We start from the raw sequence: 19,917 nt of genomic DNA on the forward strand, positions 1-19,917 counted from the left end.
ACGGAAGCATGGTCCGCAATTGAAATAAGAAGTGTGATATGGTTACTGTACCACACTGGGTCGATTGCGAGAGGCAATTCGCCGTAAAGGACTGGGACTGCTCAAGACAGGCGTCCTCTTGTTGCACGAGAATGCCAAACCTTATACAGGCATAACTATGCGTGATTTGTTCGAACGTTTTTGGTGGCAGATCTTGGACCACCCTCCTTAAAGTCTCGACCTTGCACCAAGTGATTTCCATATCTTCAGACCGTTAAAGAAATACTTGGGAGGTCTGCATTTCAGAACTGATGCTGAGGTTCAGCAGTTGCACAACCTTGATGCTGATTTCTTCCGTGCCGGTTTCAATGGTTTGGTGTACCGATGGAACAAATGCTTCAATAAGCATGGTGACTATGTAGAGAAGTAATATGTACCTGTGCCTTCCTACATTGTATATATTTTTTTAATTCCTGAATAAACGTTTTCTTTGATTGGGCTTGTTACCTTACTTTTTGATAACCCCTCGTATTTACCCCTTAGTAATAATACAGTGATTTCTACTTTCTAGTAGGTGTTTAACAATTAAAATTAGGTAGTAATTCCCTACTTTTTCTTCGACGATTTTATACCTGCACTCCCTCAACTAGTACAACTACAGCCCCTCAGAAGAGCTTTAACTTACTTATAAGATATACGTTATTATTCTTGTATAGGAAAAAATTTACACGAGCACATAAAAAAGGCTCATTACTATATTTAAAAAAAAACAGTAAAAACCGCAATACAGTGAAGCCGCAAAAAGTCGAAGCTCAAAGTAGCGAGGAATAACTGTACACATAGAGGAGGCTTGTTGAAGATCTTTGTCAGCATTGAATCATTGCTCCACATTTTCACATCCATTGTAGCATATAAATGAGTGTTTTCAGGAAACTATTTTACCGCTGGGATTTGATTACCTCACCAGGTGTGCAGTTGTTTGCTGTGATGACCAAATTTTCCGCCAAGATTTTATCAGTGTGGAATAGGAAACATCATTTTTCATGAAATGTTCTTAATTTTTAAATTTTATTAATTTATTTCTGAGAGATGGCGGGTTGAACCAGAGACTCAGTTAAGCAAGAGTTTACTGTGCTGATATCAAGATGGTATGGGAGTAAAAAGGAGTGGAACAATGATCAGTTGATGATCTTACATGTTTTTAACAAATCTGTAACTGGCCTGAGAGAAAATGACGAGGCAAGGAAGAGTGTTCATGATAGAAATTGATGGCATACATACTTCTATCTTTACCAAGTCAAAAATGTTTAGTTTTACAAAATTTTAAAAAAGAACAAGGCAATACAAGTTGACTAATTCCAATCACTTTAACTATGACTGGTGGTAGGATGCTAGTGACACTTCTAGAGGCTTCTTCTGTTTTTTTCAACTTGTGAAACACCAAAACAAATATCAAAAATGAAAGAGAAGGAAAAATAAACAAGTTCTCCTTTTAAGCTGAGATCTCCTTTTAAGCTTCGACATTAAAAGAAAGGCTTTACTTAAACTTTATTTTAATTGGGGATATGCTGAGACAAGCAATAAACAGAAACATACATTATATTTGATGTATCGTTATGAACAACATTAAAAGTAAACTCAAAATAGAGTAATGAAACTTACCAGTTCCAGTGCTTCCTCATTGTTAACAGAGTCTAAAAGAAAATGAGTTTCCATTATTTAAACAGAAAATTGACTTATTTTTTAGGTTTTTTTTAAAGCACTTTTATTAAACTAGAAGTAAAATCATTCTACATCCTCATATATAATAATAGCCGATGATTGAGTAACTCGCGTGTTTCAACAATGAAACCCGCGCCACGGCATGATAATTTGATAATATCAAAGGCAAATCCAGGATTTTTTTCCCACTACCTATTTTTGTGAAAGTATTGCATCAAAATTCTATATAGGCACATTCTAATTTTTGTCTCAGAAAATTAGAGCAATTTAAATGTTAGTTTGAAAAGTACAAATGTCATTAACTAATATTTCGAACTTCTTTTTTTTTTTTGGGGGGGGGGGACCTAAGAGATAGGGAAAATATCATTGTATCTCAGTTCAAAAAGCTTTGTACTGTGTACAATTCAGGAAAACACCATCCCCTAAAACTGATGCTAAAAGATTGCTTAAAAGCAATTTGGCGAAAAACAGTGAAATTTGAGTTTAATACTATGAAAAAGCTGTTACCTAAGCAATTGTTCATATAAATTATCTTAGCATTTTATTTTATGAGTAAACTATGTTTTAAACAGAAAAACATGTTTTCTATTTTAAAACACAGGTTTTTGTGAAACTTTCGTTTTTTTTTAATATTGTTTCTAGAATGTGTCGATTTTCAAAGTTAGTTTTGTGAAGCTGCTGATTTTATAACTTGATTTTTGTGAAAGTACCGATTTTAAAATAAGATTTTTGTGAAAGTACTGAAAAGCGGTAGTAAAATCAATCTATATTGGGCCCTGAATATGTTTTGGTAATGTTTAACATGCAGGGAAATGCTTTATTGTGACAAGGTTGAACTCGATTCGGTAACTTAACTGTTTTACTGGTAAGACTGTCATTACAAGGGAATGAAGAAATGAAAAAATGGTCAACAATGAATGCTACCTACTGGAGTTTTGGGTTAATCCACTGGAGTTAGGGTTTCCATTTCAACTATCAAAATATCAGCAAACAGGGAATGGCTTCGTTCAAATGTAGAAGCAATTTTCACCTGTCATACCTTGAGGCACAATTTTCTAGTTTATTAGATAATTGATAGAATTTAAGCATCATATGAGTAATCTAATACTATCAATAACATTTTCCGAAGATTTTAAAAGAGAGCACGGTACTACTTGTCAAAAGGACTTATATTCAATTAGAGGAACAACGAGTATATTTTAGGGTGGCTCTTCTTTTTCAACTTTGTAAAAAGTTAGCTCCCATCCCCCAATTTCGTTCCAATGGACAAAAAAATGATGTGCCCAAAACATTAGTTCAATCGGAAATGCTTAAAGGGTGCCTCAAATAGCATGAAATTATCCAATCTTTGCCGGAAAAAAAAGGAATTTTTCATCATTTTTCAAATAAAAAAAAACCTTATCAGAATTGTATTTTTGTTGGCCTTATTTACTGTTACAAGTGATATTTTACTCAAACTGCTTTCACCTGTGACCTAGTATACCATTCCGATTCCTGACCAGGCTCCTTTTCAGGTGAGGAAGCTTTTTTACTAGCACAATGTTTCATACTCCATCGATCCATCGAATCTCACGGAAGTTTCCCTGTTAGTTTTTAGTTGAGTAATTTTTGCAAGAACACATAAATTTATGAGGGATTTAAAAATTAATTAGAATTAAAATTTATTAAGTTTTATGAACTTTGTTAGCATGCAGTGTTTTTCATAACATGGCATTTGCTTTTGTTAATTAAATGTGAGAAAACACTCAATATGGGGAGATAACATTTCCGGGCTTATTGGCCGTGGTCTAATTGGAGTAGAAATTCCAGACGTTTCGGCTTGCTTTGCTGCAGCCATCGTCAGTGGTATGAGTATGGCGAGACTGATTCCTGGCTTCGGTGGCTCCGGTATTTAAGCAAACTGCCGCTGGGCTGCTGGTCCTGATTGGGAGGCGTTCTCAAGCTGCTGGTGGAATAAGGATCCTGATTGGATGAGATTCAAGCCGCTGGGTGATCCTGGCACCTGATTGGATGGGATTCACAAGACTTGGTGGCTATTGGTTTCTGATTGGATGGGACCACAGTATGTTTTAGACTGTTGTGGCGAGCGGATCTATGGGCAGGGTGCCATGTTTTTGGTAAATTGAAATTCTCCTCTTTTCTGTTGAAATTAAAGGGATGTTGGAAAATTTCTATAGCTTCACGATGAAGACGGGCAAAGTAATGAGATGTTGTAGCCAAGATTTCTGTGTCTTTAAATTTAATGTTGTGGACTCCTTCTTGTTGGCTGTGTTCGGCTACGGCTGACTTATCATAGTTCAGACCCCGAAGTGGATTTTTGAGGGGGAAAAGTAGGAAATAAGGAATTAAAAATTAAAAAAGTAGGAAAAGTAGGAAAAAAATCACTTAAAAAAGTAGGAAAAATAGGAAGAGATAGGACTACACACACGTCAAGACGACTGACAATCATTAGTATGAAAAATAAACTGATGGAAACAAAGATATTAATTACAAATATATGAAAATAAAATCTAAACAAAGAAACACCTTTCACCAATACAGTGATAAAATCTTTAAGTGTGAAAGAATAAAATGGAATATAGCGATCGAAAAAAAAAAATAAAAAACTAATAATAATAATAATAAAACTTGTATTTCTTGGTGCAATTAAACTATTTTTGTTAAAGATTTCTTTTGTCAAAAACGAAAACATTCCTTCAAGATCATCAATTTATCATTTAAAAATACTAACACTTTCAGCTCCTGTTATCATAAACTATGATACAAAAGCAAAGCAAATATTAAATTAGTTTTAGTTAAAAATAATCAGCAGCTGACATGCATTCTTGCATAAACAGAAGCAGATGTTTGAATTTGAAAAAAAAAAAGGAAAACGACTGAAAATACAGAACTGAAATAAATGCGTTCTTAAATATGGGACATAAAATTTATAATAAACTAATTAAACTAAAATAACGAAATAAGTCAACTAAAGGGTTTGTACTATGTTATGTACTTTTAGCATTCAACATACATTTTTGTTTCAGGCACTTCATTTATGGGAGTCAATTTCTCCCCTCCCTGGTTTTGGAAAATTAATGCTTAGCTATACAAGTTTGTGCGGTTTTTGTTGTTTTAAGATAAAATTTGCATTCAGCTCTAATTTTAATCAAGCAATAAAAACGAATATTGTTTTAATGGTTTGATGATTTTTACCTCCTTCTTGTTTCAAAATTTTTGTCACGAAAACAAAAGGAAACATCCATGCATGGTAAACATATGTTTCTCTGTGCATAAAAGGGAAGGCATGTAGTTTACTTAAATTAAAACTTCTAATTGACGTGTAAATAATATATAATTGCATTAGAATGTGACAGTATTTTTTTTAGTTTCGTTAATACAGTAGGACTGAAGTCGGGGCGATAAAAAGAAAAGTCGATCATAAACACCGCAACGGCAAAAAAGTCACTTACGAAAATTTAACTTTTAAACACGCAAACGCTGCCGCCGCGGCGCTCTTTCCAGAAATTAATGTAGTCAGTCAATGAAAAGCTCAGGATCTGCTTGCTTCTTTTGCTTTTCAAAATTGAAACATGTAGAAATTTATCGGTGCAGCATTGTAAAAATAATAATTAATGCACAATTAGAAGTGCTATACTAAAGAAAGAAAAAGTAGGAAAAAAAAGGAAAAAGTAGGAAAATAAGGAGAGAGCTCTAAAAAGTAGGAAAAAGTAGGAAAAATAGGAACTCTTCGGGGTCTGATAGTTTCCTAAACTGCTCAGAAAGGCGTGTCTTGATGCTGCACTTCATAGTTCCGACATAAACTGATCCACAGGAGCACGGAATTTTGTAAACTCCAGATGTGGAGAAAGGGTCACGGGGGTCCTTCACCGGGCGATAACAATTCCTAAGTTGAGTGGTTGGCTTGAAAATGGTCTTGATGTTGTGTTTTTCAAGGAGTTTTCCAATTCGGTCAGTAACTCTGTGTAGGTAGGGTAAGAATACTTTCCCTAATGGTTCAGATGGGGTAGACTTCTGTTCGTTATTTTGGGACCTCCTGGGATGAAGGGCTCTTCTAATTTCTCCTCTAGTTAATCCATTGGCTTGAAATGCTAGCTCAAAGTTTTTCAGATCCTCCTTCAAATGTGTCGTTTCGCAGATTCTTTCTGCTCGGTGCATAAGGGTATTGATGACAGCCATTTTTTGTCTCGGGTGGTGGTTTGAGTTCTTATAAAGGTAACGGTCTGTGTGTGTGGGCTTGCGGTACACTTGGTGGCCCAGCGTCCCGTCTTCCTTTTTCGTCACAAGAACGTCGAGGAAAGGCAGCTGATTATTGCTCTCCTTCTCCATGGTGAACTGAATGCTGGGATGAATGCTATTCAGATGTTGAAGAAACAACTGCAGGTCTTCTTCTCCATGGCTCCATACCGCAACAGTCTAAAACATACCGTGGTCCCATTCAATCAGAAACCAGTAGCCACCACGGCTTGTGAATCCCATCCAATCAGGTGCCAGGATCACCCAGCGGCTTGAGAACGCCTCCCAATCAGGAACCTTATTCCACCAGCGGCTTGAGAACGCCTCCCAATCAGGACCAGCAGCCTAGCAGCAGTTTGCTTAAATCCCGGAGCCACCGAAGCCAGGAATCAGTCTCACCAAACTCATACCACTGATGATGGCTACAGCAAAGCAAGCCGAAACATCTGGAATTTCTACTCCAATTAGACCACGGCCCATACGCCCGGAAATGTTATCTCCTCATATTGACGCCGGTCGTGAAAGCCTTAAACAGTATTAAACACTCAATATTTCCCTTTTCTACTATGAAAGGGAATGTATATTTTTTTTACAAAAAAAATGCATAATTATTTTCATATGATTAGGGGAACTTAATTTGTAACTCTATTTTCATGAAATGTGCATCGTTTATTTACTTTCTAACCAAGTATAACATGGCCTGTAACATTAATTTTTACTTCAGAGCGATTTGTGTGGTAACTCTATTTTTACAAAATGTGTATCTTTCATTTGTTTCATAACCAAGTACAACATTGTCTTTTATCAATAATTTTCTCTGACAATTGGTTTGTACAGCTGTTTTCTTTTGCCAAACTTTTGAGATGATTAAGCTAGACTTGTAAAACTGCACCAACGTCTCTTCATCCAAATTAAGAAATGATTTTATATTGATCTTCTGGGTTATATTGCCAAATAAATTAATAGAGGAAAGCTACCATCCAAAAGGAAAGTTTTAAGCATCTTTTTTTTACAATCTAAAGTTGTAAGTATGACAAAAAAAAAGTGCAGCATTAGATATTCGAGAAATTTCTGTTTTCTGGCAAAATGCTACTAGAAGAACAGAAACCAGTAGACCCTCGTTTTACACGGTTTCGATTATACATGGTTTAAGCTTTCATACCTTTATTTGATTTTCCATGGATGAGTTTTGGTTTTACACAGATGAGTTTCGGTTTTGCACAGATGCGGCAATGCACACAGGTAAAATTTTCCCCTCTTTCAAAATCCAAACTCCAATCGATTGCAGATTACGTGTAATCAACTGCATTTTGGCGTGCTAATAATCAAGCTTGGGCCTCTGGAGACATTTTATGCGATTAATTCCAGAAGTAAAGTTATTAAACTCACACAGTTCAGAACTCATTGGAAGAAGAGCTTTTAGGAGTGACAAAGGAGGCCAAAACCAACGAGGATACTGAAATCAGTGGCACAGCCAAAAACCTTCACATTGAAAATTTTGAGCCATTCTTAGATAATAGAAATGATCTTTCTGATTTGTTAGTGAAGGAAGATTCTATCATAGAAATGACGCAAGTGATCATGGATGCGTTAATGCTTTGCAAAGAATCAGAAAAATTGTGAATGACTGCCAAAAGACAATCATAGCCAGCTCCTCTTTATAACTAGAACACAAAAAATTAATTTATTTTTTCTTTATGCATGTTGTGCATAAAAGTCGATTTAAGTACACATTTAACTTATTATACAATTAGTTACCACTAGAACGAAGTGTATTTTGTTATCCACGGAACCAAACCCCTATTTTAACACTAGTATTAGGTCTCAATTTACGCGGTTTTGATTAAGCGGCATTTCCGTCTAACGTAACCCAGGCATAAAACAAGGGTCTACTGTACTTTATCAATTCAGTAGTCTAAACTCCATGATGCATAGAAACAGTAACAGAATTTTTTTCTAGAACTGTAGTGTTAAAGGTGAATAGGTGAAGAGATCTTTTTGAGGGGTGAGAACTGAAATTATGGACAATCTTTTTGACATAGTGCATGCAGATACTTTGAAAGAGATCAAAAATGAAGAGAAATTCTTAGTTCTTCAGAGCAAACAGGACTCCCGATTGGTGCTGAAAAAAAATAGCACAAAAGGAGACGAAAAAATCAATGAGAAAATCATAAAGTTATTCGAAAGAAAAGAACTTGTGAAGAAATGAAATGACAATTTGTTGCATAAAGAATTTATAATTTAGTTTCAAGCAACCCAAGCAATGATGGTTTTGACAATAGTGACATTCCTTCTGTCATTGATAAGCAAACACCGGCAACTAACACAGCAGTGACAGTGCCTCAAACAGAAACATGAGGCATAACGCAGTTTTTTACCCCTCGTTTTTCTGAGGTATCACTGATAAGACATGAAATTTACATATTGGACGCTGCAGCAGAAGGGTTTGGGCATGACACTGAGGATCTAATCATAAATCGAACTTATCTTCAGTGCCTTCAAAAAAATATTTAGAGAAGACATAAAAAAGTTCTCCAAAAATTGAACCTTAACGATTGCCAAGCCAGTGTTACACTGGGATGAAAAATTGCTCCTAGCATTCATAGGAGTTAAAGAGGATCAAAAGCTTGGAAATTATAATAAATTTTCAAGGCATGGAACAATAATTCCTGAAATCCTAACATCATCCAGAGAAGAAAAAGACATGGCTGCTTATCAAGCATTTGAAAAACAGGGCTTAACCGACGAAATTCGATCGTTGGCCAGATACAACAACATGAAACATAGATGACAGAGCCCCTTCAACTTGGAAAGATGACTCTGGTTCTATAAGCGGAATTGGAAAACCTGACAAAATAATTGTTGTGATTGATACTGCAGAAGGGTGTAAAATTAATTCAGGAACACAATAATATTCTCACAAAAGATGAAAGTGAGAAAATTTTTGTTTTACACATAGTTGCTAAAGACTGTGAAAACTCCTACTTTTACTAAAAAATCACTTTTTCCTGGACTGGCTGAACTTCAAGGCATTTGAGGCACCCCTAGAAACTGTCTAAATGAAGGGAAATTTTGTGCAGCCTGTTCTTTTATTCACTGAAACAAAATAAGAGGGTGGGAGCAATAAAATTTTAACTTTCGAAAAATGCCCTATAGCTAAGGGCCACCCTAGAGAATATACTCTATGCATATTTTCAAAAAATAACAATACCATGCCTACTGGAGTGGTTCAAAAACACAGAGTTTTCAGATTCTTGCCTTTCAATTTTAAAATTTCTTTTTAAATGCAAAAAAAAAGAGATTGTTTCCATAAACTTACATCTTTTTGTGTCGAAAAATTAGGTTCATTGTAATCTGAAAACATGTCTCAGGGGGTATAACTGCTTGGGGGGGGGGCAAAAATACTGACTGTACTGACCAAAATTTATAAAATAATGACCATATACTGACTAAAATTTCAAAAATTAACAAACTTTCGCTTAACAAAAAGGAGTATCATACTTAGTGAAACAAATACTAGCTTTGTTTGTAATGTGCAGCAACATTCTGTACTGTTAATTTGGTACAAATTCTGACTGAAAGTTTAGTTTGATTCATATACTTATTGTATAATGAATAAAATTTTTGAAACTAAAAGAAAAATACATTAAAAGATCTTGGAACTGTTTAAAATGTTATTAAGTGATTAAGAGCAGTTTTTCTTTCACATTTCTTTTGTTTGAAAATTCAGTAGAAAACTTTAAGAAAAATTCCGAAATCAAGAAATACAAAATAGAAAAAATATACAAATTATACACTTGACGCTGTTCATTTTTAGTCATAAACATCTTTTAGTAAAACCCAGAACACACTTAGAATATTGTTATAATTACTAATAAGCAAATATTTGGCATCTGTCCCAAAAATACAGTTCCACAGAAAAGTATGAATGAAGGGATTTATATCACACGTGCCGTAGCGTACGAGGATGCAACGCTGCTCTGTTTGAGGAGCCTGTCATTTTCGACCGATTTCGGAAGCTGAAAGGGGATCAGAAATATAGTTCAGTTTGAGCCGACAGATGGAGCTTTTAGCGTTGCCAACAAACCACATGATTGCATATGTTTGCGTGCTAAAATGCGGTTTTGCTTTGAATAGCCAATAATTGATAAAATTAAAGCTGAAAGGAAATATTGTTGGATATTTTAAAGTTCAGCTTCTAAGGTACTTCAATGAAAGAATGTCCCTCCAAATAATGTTCATAATAAGTTTTAAATAGTGCTTTAAAGGAAATGTTTTATCGGACCCAACCCTGTTACACATTTTTAAATTACGTGAAAAAAAAAAACATATTTAAAATCGAATTGCATTATTACTATGGGTGTATCTAGAGGGCGGCAAGGGAGGACAGCCGCACCTTTTAATCGGAAAACATATTTTAAAATAAAGCATGAAAAATTCAAAAAATTGATAATTGACATTTATTTCAATTTCTCAATTTATTGATAATTTGGCTCTAGTGACCTGACTTTTAAAGCATAAATTTTTTCTTTAGGAGCAAAGCGAATATAGATAATTTCAACTGCGTATTTTAGTCATATTAATTGTAATTGGCATTGGGGGGGGGATTTTTAATTATTTTTTTTTATTTATTACTCTATTTTATTTTTTTAATTTATTTTATTTTATTTATTACATTTTATTTCATTTAACTTTTTAGTTTGCGTGTGTGCGCGGGTATATGGGGTCATGTCATTGGCACAGAACTTTTCGAATAAAGTAATAATTATAATAATAATTAAAAATAAATAAGTAAGTAAATAAAAATATTCAAATAAATAAATAAACAGAAAAAAACATGAGCTACAAAAAAGGAACAGAGGGTAGAGATTTTTTTTTAGTAGTGGGGGGGGGGGCACCCCTGATTGGCTAGGATTCTCACTAAAAAATGAAAATTTCGATTATCTAGATAAGTCCGCTATTTCAGAGGGTAGGAGAAACTGAAAGCAACTATATAAAATCTCTCTACTAAATTAGCTGGATTATCGTCCCCCTCCTGCTCCCCCTTAAAATTTAATGTTTTTTAAAGAGGTGCAAATATTTTTTATTTTAAATACATTTTAATTTTTGCAGCTTAAAGGAAAGCCTATGTCAAAGCATAAGATGTGATGTTATTTAGCAATTTTATTCAGTACATATACATGGCCGCAGGGATTCCAACAGGACTGATGGAATTAGCTTCCCCATAAAATTATCCTCCTTCAAAATTAGAATGGTGGAACTGGCACCATGAGTGCCCCTTCATAGGCACTTCTGACACAAACAGACACGCACCACTGTTTCTTTTTTTTTTGAAGGGGGGGGGGGAGGGGTAATTTTAGAAGGTTTTCAATCTTATTTTATTGCTACTACAAAGCCCATCCGCCCTATACAGACCTCTCAACTGCTATGAAACACTCCCAAGGAACGAAGCTGTCCAAACCCTCTAAAATGACCCTCCTAAAGCAAGAGGGTTATTAACGCAGACTGCCTCATTGATCTTATTTTTTTTCCGGAGGAGGGGATGTGGGTAATTTTTGAAGGCTTTTTATAGTGCAATCTCAGTTATGCTCTCCTAACATATCCCACACTATATCTATCCCGCACTATCCAAAAATTTTATCCTTTTTATATAGTGCAAGATGAGCGGCTCTGATAAAAAGATGTATGACCTTGAGATAGTTCATTTCTGTGAGGAAAAAGATAGGAGTGCCACAATGGGGGGCAGGATTTTAAAAAATTTAAAAAGCTCATTTTTGGGGGGGGGGGGGGCGGCTTGTTACCGGGTCGTGCTCCATAGCATTTCACCTCACCAATTTCTTTTATTGTTACTAAAGGGGCCCATACACACAAGGGCGAAGTTAGAGGCTCCCTGCCCTCGAAATGAGGGATTCTATGAAAGACGAAATAAGCTGACAAGTAACATTGACCTAGTGGTCGCATACCGATTTGAATTACAGGGTGGCGACAGGAATTGTGAAAAAAAGTTCCCTGACTTTTCCCTGATTTCCCTGATTAAGTTCACCAAATTTCCCTGATTTACGTTACCAATAATAATGGTTTTCTTTCTTTGCTCTACTTTAAATCCATTGTATGTTTGTATAAAATGCAGTATTTTAAACGTTTTAAGTTGTGTAAAGTTGTTGAACTAAAGATATATTTAAAAAAGATGCTACTTTTTTTAATAAAATGGTTAAAAAAAAAACATATCAAGTCAATTTTTTTTGGGAAAAAACCCCTACAAAACAGTATATTAAGTTTTTCTATATGGAAAGATTAGAGAAAATTTAAAAAAAAAATACTTTACTTCCAGAAACCACTTAGCATAAGAATTTTAAGAAACTATTAAAATTACTCTTAAAAACATATGCGTATTTATGATAGAACTAAAAAGTAATTGAAATTATTTTGAACTAAGTTTTCAAATAGTATAATAATTGTTGCAAGAATAAATGGTAATAGTGAAAGAATAGAAATAATATAGTTATTCTTATATAACTAATTGACATATTTATGCAAAACAGATGAAACCATTTGACATCCATTCATAGGGAGTTTTTCTCTAATCAAGAACATAAGTTTTAATGAATGAATACAGCATTTTAACAATAAAAAAAATAAAGATATTTACTTAAGTACACAAGTTAACTCTATTTCAAATGATTTCAGGATGTATCGGGAAAAAAAACTTAGATTGCTTTTGTAACAAACAACTTTGAAATGCAGGGGAAAAAAAAGAAAAAAAAGCAATTAGTTAATTTCAAAATATATAAAAGAAGAATACAACTCGGTTATAAAATTAAAGAATCACTTAAGTCTGAAGAAAAGAAAACCTTTATTATCTGCGGTGACAACAAATAGTATAACGGCAAAAAAACAAAGCTTTTTTTAATTGAAAGTTCAATTTTAGCAATTAAATTAAAAACACGAAGAAGTAATAACTTTTAAGCTTTTATAGTATTAATTCAAAAAACAAAGATTTCTTCTTGAAATCGTGATTACAGTACGCTAATTACTTCGAGAGAATGCAATAAAGGCAAAGGTGCTCAGGCATTAATGAAGGCTTCCTGTTTGCCTGTATGGTTGTTTATTTTACGTAGCATTGAAAGCGTAAAAGGAATTTTCAAGCTAGGTAAAATAAACAATTTAACAGACACAGAAGAAATCTTAGGAAGTTCATCTTGTGGTTAATAAGTAAGATTCAATAATTTGACGTTGAGGAAAAAAGATGCACAAATATGCGGCAGTGTATAATCGCTCCTCATTAATTTTACTTCTTTTTTTTTGAACAGATAATTGGCGAAAAATGCGTAGGGAATTAGAGTACTTAATTTTGTGAAGCAAAAAAAAAAAAAAAAAATTCCTTCATAAAATTAATTTTCCCTGATTTTTTGTAATTTTTTCAAAATTCCCTGATATTTCCCTGACTTTTCCCTGATTAATAAAGTTCCCTGACTTTTCCCTGATCTCCCTGATTTCCCTGATCTGTCGCCACCCTGAATTAAAACTTTGCACATCGACAGAACACTTAAGAATATTAAACACGTACTTTTTTATCGTCAAAATATAGTTTTAATGGGGTGAAATTTATCTCTAAATACTGTCAGCCCCACTTAATCGGGAAACGGATAAACGAATACCCCGCTTTTCGAATAAAACCTCCCGGAATCGAATATTTCCCCATAGACGCAATGTTAAAGATGCCCACTTAATCGAATATTTTCTCGGATTATCGAATAATATTGATCAGCTTTCGAAAATATTCTTGCTGACATTTTTTAAAAATAATTTAGAAATAAATTAAGTAAGGAAAATTATTGACTTAAAAATATGAAGCAATAGTTTCGCTGACAAAACAACTTGCATATTACATCGAAACATGTCCACTATTCTATCACATTTCTTTTGTCTTTGTCAATACAAAAAAAAAAAAAGCGCATTCGAGAATTAAATTAAATAGCGAAAAAAAAAAACACACACACATTTTCAACAACAATTAATGAAAATTAAATGCAAAGCACGGTAGACGACGAGGAGGGGAAAAAGAGTCCAAAATGCGCTCCCAAAAGACCTTGAACAAGCTATCCACTATTATGGACTTAATTCAAAACATAATGAAGTGAGAAAAGATGGCAAAAATATTATAACCCAAGTTGTTAGTTACTTTTTTTCTCATACGGACTTGAGATTAATTATGAAACTATTTTGTGCTTTCTTTATCTTATTTCAAAAACGTTTTACCAAAAACATTAATTATTCCCTTTATATAGCTATTGATTTATTATTGTTACGTTTTAAGACAAATGTTGTCAATTTAGAAAGGTAAAGAACATTTCCCCCCTTAATCAAATACCCCGCTTAATCGAATAAAATTTCTTAGAACCGATGATATTCGACAGCGGGGCCGACAGTACTAAATAATTGGGATATTAAAGAGTACAATATAGTCTTTTTTTTTTTTTCAAATTTTAACTACAAAAATTCAAATTATGATTGAAAATTGGTTGGAAGGCTCATATAGAAATATAAAAATTATTAAAGTTCAAAAAAGGAGGGAGGGGCAAGCTTAGGTTCAAACAAAAAAATGGGTAACGCTGTTCATCCTCGACTACACTAACTGTCTAATTTTTAATTTAAAGCAAATTTGTGGAGCGTACTAAATAAAAATTAGTAGCGATTGCTAGTAATTCCTTTAATTCTATATTATTAGTTTATAGTTTTAGAAAACGACGGTCACGGAGGGGCGGTCGCCCCCACCGCCCCCACAGTAAATCCGCCACTAGTCAAGAAGGCGATTTTTCAGACATGGAATTGGTCATAGGCAACAAGAAAAATTCAAAAACACTTCAATTTTAGTTTCTTTAGTTTTTTTCAAACTGCCAATCATTATTTGAATTTTAGTATTTAAAATAGTTAAAATAATAATTTAGTATTTAGATTGTATCCTCTAATATCTAGGGCTCGACCGATGGCATTTTTTGGCCGATGGACCGATGCCGAATGTTGGCCGATTGTTCAAAGATGGCCGATTGTTTTCCTCCAAATGGCCGATTGCCGATGGCCGATGCTGTTGGCCGATGGCAAAAAAAAAAAATCTAACAGAAATAAATTGATAAGATTGTCGGGGATTTAAATGATCATTGATTAATTTTACTTTACTTTCTTTCTACGAATAAGGAATTGTACCCCCCCCCCCCCAAAAAAAAAAAAATCAGATTTCGACCTAAATTTTTATTTTACGATCATAAAATTTAAACTTCACAAGTTTTTTCGGCGCGTATGTACATGCATATGTACCTAAGAACATATAGATGACCGAAATATCCATTTTGAAAGCCTCCTTAGTTAATTATCGCAAATTCTCTTGTGATATTTTCATGCGCGTAAACTTACGTCACTCAAAAACGTTATGAAATAGTAAGTTGAAAACTCATACGTAGGTAGTATGATCTAAAAGTTCGAGGACAAGTTGTATAAAAATTTACCGTGAAACTATCTACAAAATAGTCACCTTGAACGACTATGCACTTCTGCCACCGTTCGTATAGCTTTTAGAAGGACTCCTGGAAGACATTTATCGCAAACTCCTGTAAGGCCTCTTTCGCTGCTGCTTTGACTTCATCGTGGGGAAGAAGGCGACTTTCATGTTGAGGATGCACGGTTCGATTGGTCAATACTCTGATATGACAAACCAATAACATCACGTTTCGTCGGACTTAGCTCCGTGTGACTTTCACCTGTTCCCAGCAAAAAAAAAAATTGCATGGACGCCGCTTTCTTCCGTCAGGAGAAGATAAAGCTGCATCACAGAAGGTAGCGAAAAATGGCTTCCAAGAGTTTTTCCAAAAGTTATATGAACACTGGCAGAAGTACATAGTCCCTCAAGATGACCTTTTGTAGGTGGAAGTGCTTCAGTCATGTGAACTATTCTGGGTAAGGTTTTATACAGCTTGTCTCTCGAACTTTTGGATCGTACTACGTACAATCTGTATAGGGTGTAGTTATGCTTCTCCTTTTTTGACTGAAGACAAAGAACAACAGCCAAAAAAAAAAAAAAAAAGGAGGAAAAACAAAGAGACTGTTTAATAACCAATTGATTTTTTTCAAATTGAACATCTAACTAAGATTTCAGTAATATTGTAATAATGTTTGGATTTAGGTAAACTAAACATAGTTAAAAAGCATTAAATTATGTTTAATCATTCAAAAAGAAAAAAAAAATTTTTGAAACCGTCAACAAATTAACGCTATTAAAGTGAAAAGATTGCACGTAGACATTTTTTAGTCATCAAGTTAAACAAAAAAGGTAACAGATAAATTACAATATTAAATTATAATAGGAATATTTTTATACTTCTTTAAAATTTATGAATAGAAAAGTTGGCATTCTTCATAAAATGTATAACAGTGACATAAATTTTGCGGAAAAAAGAAATAGCCATGAAATGAGCGAGGTTCTTAAAACGCAGCTACAATAAACAAACTCAATATTTACACCAAGTTAATAACTGAATACATATATATACTACTTGATTTGATGTTTGCACACGTAATAGTGAACAATTTGATTGATTAATCTTTTATGAAGCACTGCAAACACGTTCAAATTAAATTTTTCAATTTAACAATAATTTTCTGAAATTTTTAAAAAATTGCATAGTAGAAAATCCTTGAAACTTTTTTATAACATATTATTAAACATATGATGAAAACGAAAATAACTTATACATTGATTTTATATAAATACATAAAAATAGTTACAACAGAAAAAAAATCGATCGCTATTAATGATGCAAAAAAAGGTGGCGCATTACCAAATATAGGTGAAACAAGTATAAAAAATACGCAAAATGACATTTCTTGACCAAAATAAATAATCGCTAAATATTTAAGAAATGCTTGAAACGACAAGGGCGGATTAGGAGGATCACCCTCTGATTTTGGTGTAACTCACAATGTTAAACTTAGGCCCCAATTTCGGCTTAATTTTTTTAGTACAGAACCGCTACCACCAACCCCTCGGAAGAGTTTCTGAATCTACTTCAGCACTTCCGAAAAAAAAATTCAAAATCCCTTTGTTTTCCGAATTATGTCACCATTCAAAACGTCTTTAATCAATTTCTAATTAAAGCTCTAAATTTTTCCTAAACAATAGATAAAACTTGAAAAAAAAAATCTCTAATTTTATAAATGGTGTTAGTTTTAAACAACTCAGAAGTACAACTTTAGTTAAATTTCAGAAATTGAGGGAGTGGGAGGAGGAGCACGCAAGTGTTCTCGGAAATACAAAAAATAGTCGTAAAAAATAGAGTTCAAAATAATAATAAACATTGAGCAGAAAAACCCTTTTAAAACTTGCACTCGAGTTTGTTTTGATGTGCAGTGGCGGATTTAAAATGTAGCAAATGTTGCCATTGCGCGAGAGGCCCCATAACCATAGGGGCACCGTAGGAGTTACAAAAATGCTTTTGATAAATGTTTTACAACTTCTGTGATAGAGAAATACGGTCCCAAAATGTATTTCAACGGGCCCCAAACTTGTAGCTCCGCCGAAGCGATACAGAAAAGACTGCATTATTGTGATTCATATTACAAACATCGAAAAATTAAAAATTACCGTCGGTTCAACAGGAATCGAACAAAATGAAACAAAACGGTTTCGCCATCTCACATTTGTTTCCATGGTCTCCAATTCTGCAATATGTCACTAAATGATCGTCAGTCTGAGTCTCTATATTAGTTTTGTATTGAAATAAGTAATTAATAGCCACAAAAAATCAGTTAATAGGCTTTTTAGAACATCCGATCGAAAACAAAAAGGGAAGGTCACAATTGGAACGTGCGCGCTTCCCACAGGCGAAAATTTAGCCATCTACAGCTTACCATTTTTTAGTTATGACTTATGAGAGATACATACGTACATCCAGCCGCAAGAAACAACGCAATAATTAACGTGTTTGGTACTTGAATGCAGTATTAAAAACTCTTTCAGGGGTGACTAAAATATAAATTCATACTAAAATTTAAGTAAACAATTTTGTTTGAAAACAATAACTATCTTTACTTTGTATTAAAAAGTAAAACAAAGGACTTTTTTTTTTTCAAAAACATCGGCCAATTCCATCGGCTTTTCGATGTTTTTAAGGCCGATGAGCCGATGTTTCCTGCAAGTTAGCATCGGCCGCCGATGCCGATGGCTAAATTGTTGAACCATCGGCGCCGATGCATCGGTCGAGTCCTACTAATAGCCCAACTATCCAATATTTAGGTGTAAATTTCATCCCGTTAAAGCTGTTTGTTGCCGATAAAAAACACGTGTTCAATATATGTAAGTGTTGTACCGAAGGATGTGCAAAGTTTTATTCCAATCGGTAATTCACACTTTTGAAGGATTACTTGTGAATATGAAGTAAAGTAATTTTCAATCTATATTTTAAAATTGTGTACTGATTAAATAAAACTAAACATATCGAAAAACATTCGAACTCTCATGAGCTGCTATCTTCAAAGACATCTCAGTTGTTAAAAGACAACACATGTTTCTCCAACTGCAAACCTCTTTATTTTCCTTTCTCAGGGTTATAGTGTTTGCTTTGACTCCGAGGGAGGAACGCCTAGTAGAGTACAAAGCGATTGCCAGTGGGGTTTTCGGGGAAATTCTTTCAATGACACACCACCCAATGAACGACAAGAAAGTTGTGGGGAAGACACTTGTTATCAACTTTTCTTTTATCCGAGTACTCGATTGCCCAATTTGGAAGGGATACAAGAAAGCAGTTTGTATTTCCTTATCCTCCATTCTGCTCAGAAATCTAATTTAAAAAAAAAAAACATCCGACTGCATTAAATTTGGCTTTCGACAGTCATTCTATACATCGCTTTCTATGGTAGAAGATTAGGAGGACATAGAAAACAGTTTAATACACTATAATTCATAATTTAAGTAGCATACCAGCGGTTCCCAACCTTTTTATACCAAAGGACATATGCTAACATACCGGTCGCACGCAGGACCTGATTACTGAATAGACTGACTAACTATAGAGCCCTCACTTTTTAGGGGCCTACAAATGCCTTAAACTGTTTCAGCCAACAACAAAAATAGTGAGGTTTAGACTTAAATACAAAAGGGTCTCGAAAGAGCATTTGACCTAGGTTCCAGATTGTTATGTACAGAATATCAAACGCCATTAGCGAAGATATCTGACATATTCTAATACTGTCTAACACTAAGCAGAGTGAATATTACACATTACAAGGAAAGATACTTCTGCTATAAAAAGCTTTTATTTAAAAGTTTAAAATAGTTGGTAAGTTAAAGAAATTACAATGTACGTTGCAAAACAGGATGGATGAACATTTAACTTCATACCTGTATGGTGAATATTCTATATAATACACCCATTCGGACATGAGGAAAAGAAAACACCATGTTGCAAGATAGCCACACACCAAAATACCACACAAACCCTCTGTGATCTTACTTCTTATATCCCACAGAAAAAACACAGTTGATGTCTACTCATGGCGCCATCTACCGGACAGTGAGACAAACAATGAGAAAATTGATACGTATATATTTATGATGACAATAGAGGGTTGTTTAAATGGCAAGACCAATTATGTCTGGATATATTATACAACACAGATAACTTAATCGGGCACTGCGCACCCAGGGCTGCTCACCCCCTCTAAGAGTAAGGGCACACACCTTGTAAATATCACAAAGACCCCCCCCCCAAAAGCAAGAGCCCCTTCCCAAATAAGAAAAATATCCATCAGAGCACCCCCCCCCCTAAAAATTTTAATGGAACAGCCTGCGCCGTACATACGCAGTGTATAAAAAGAGAAATTTTAAGGTAAATTTTCTCAAGTGCCTTTCGAAAAAATTCTTATATGTAAAATAAGTTTATACTAAATAATGAAAGAAAACTATACGAAGTCGTAGCAGGAGAATGAATT

The 19,917-nt window shown here is 34.2% G+C and overlaps 1 protein-coding gene across 1 annotated transcript in view; it reads right to left on the minus strand.

Annotated features, from left to right (window-relative positions):
* The window catches only part of LOC129226049 (nuclear pore complex protein Nup85-like), a 91,295-nt gene that overhangs the window by 58,579 nt on the left and 12,799 nt on the right, over positions 1 to 19,917 (minus strand). The window contains exon 6 of the mRNA XM_054860628.1: positions 1,642 to 1,673. Within this exon, the coding sequence (XP_054716603.1) occupies positions 1,642 to 1,673 (32 nt within the window). The remainder of the gene's footprint in view (positions 1 to 1,641; positions 1,674 to 19,917) is intronic.

The sequence above is a fragment of the Uloborus diversus genome, chromosome 7 (assembly GCF_026930045.1).
Source record: "Uloborus diversus isolate 005 chromosome 7, Udiv.v.3.1, whole genome shotgun sequence".
In the NCBI taxonomy this organism is placed as follows: Eukaryota; Metazoa; Arthropoda; class Arachnida; order Araneae; family Uloboridae; genus Uloborus; species Uloborus diversus.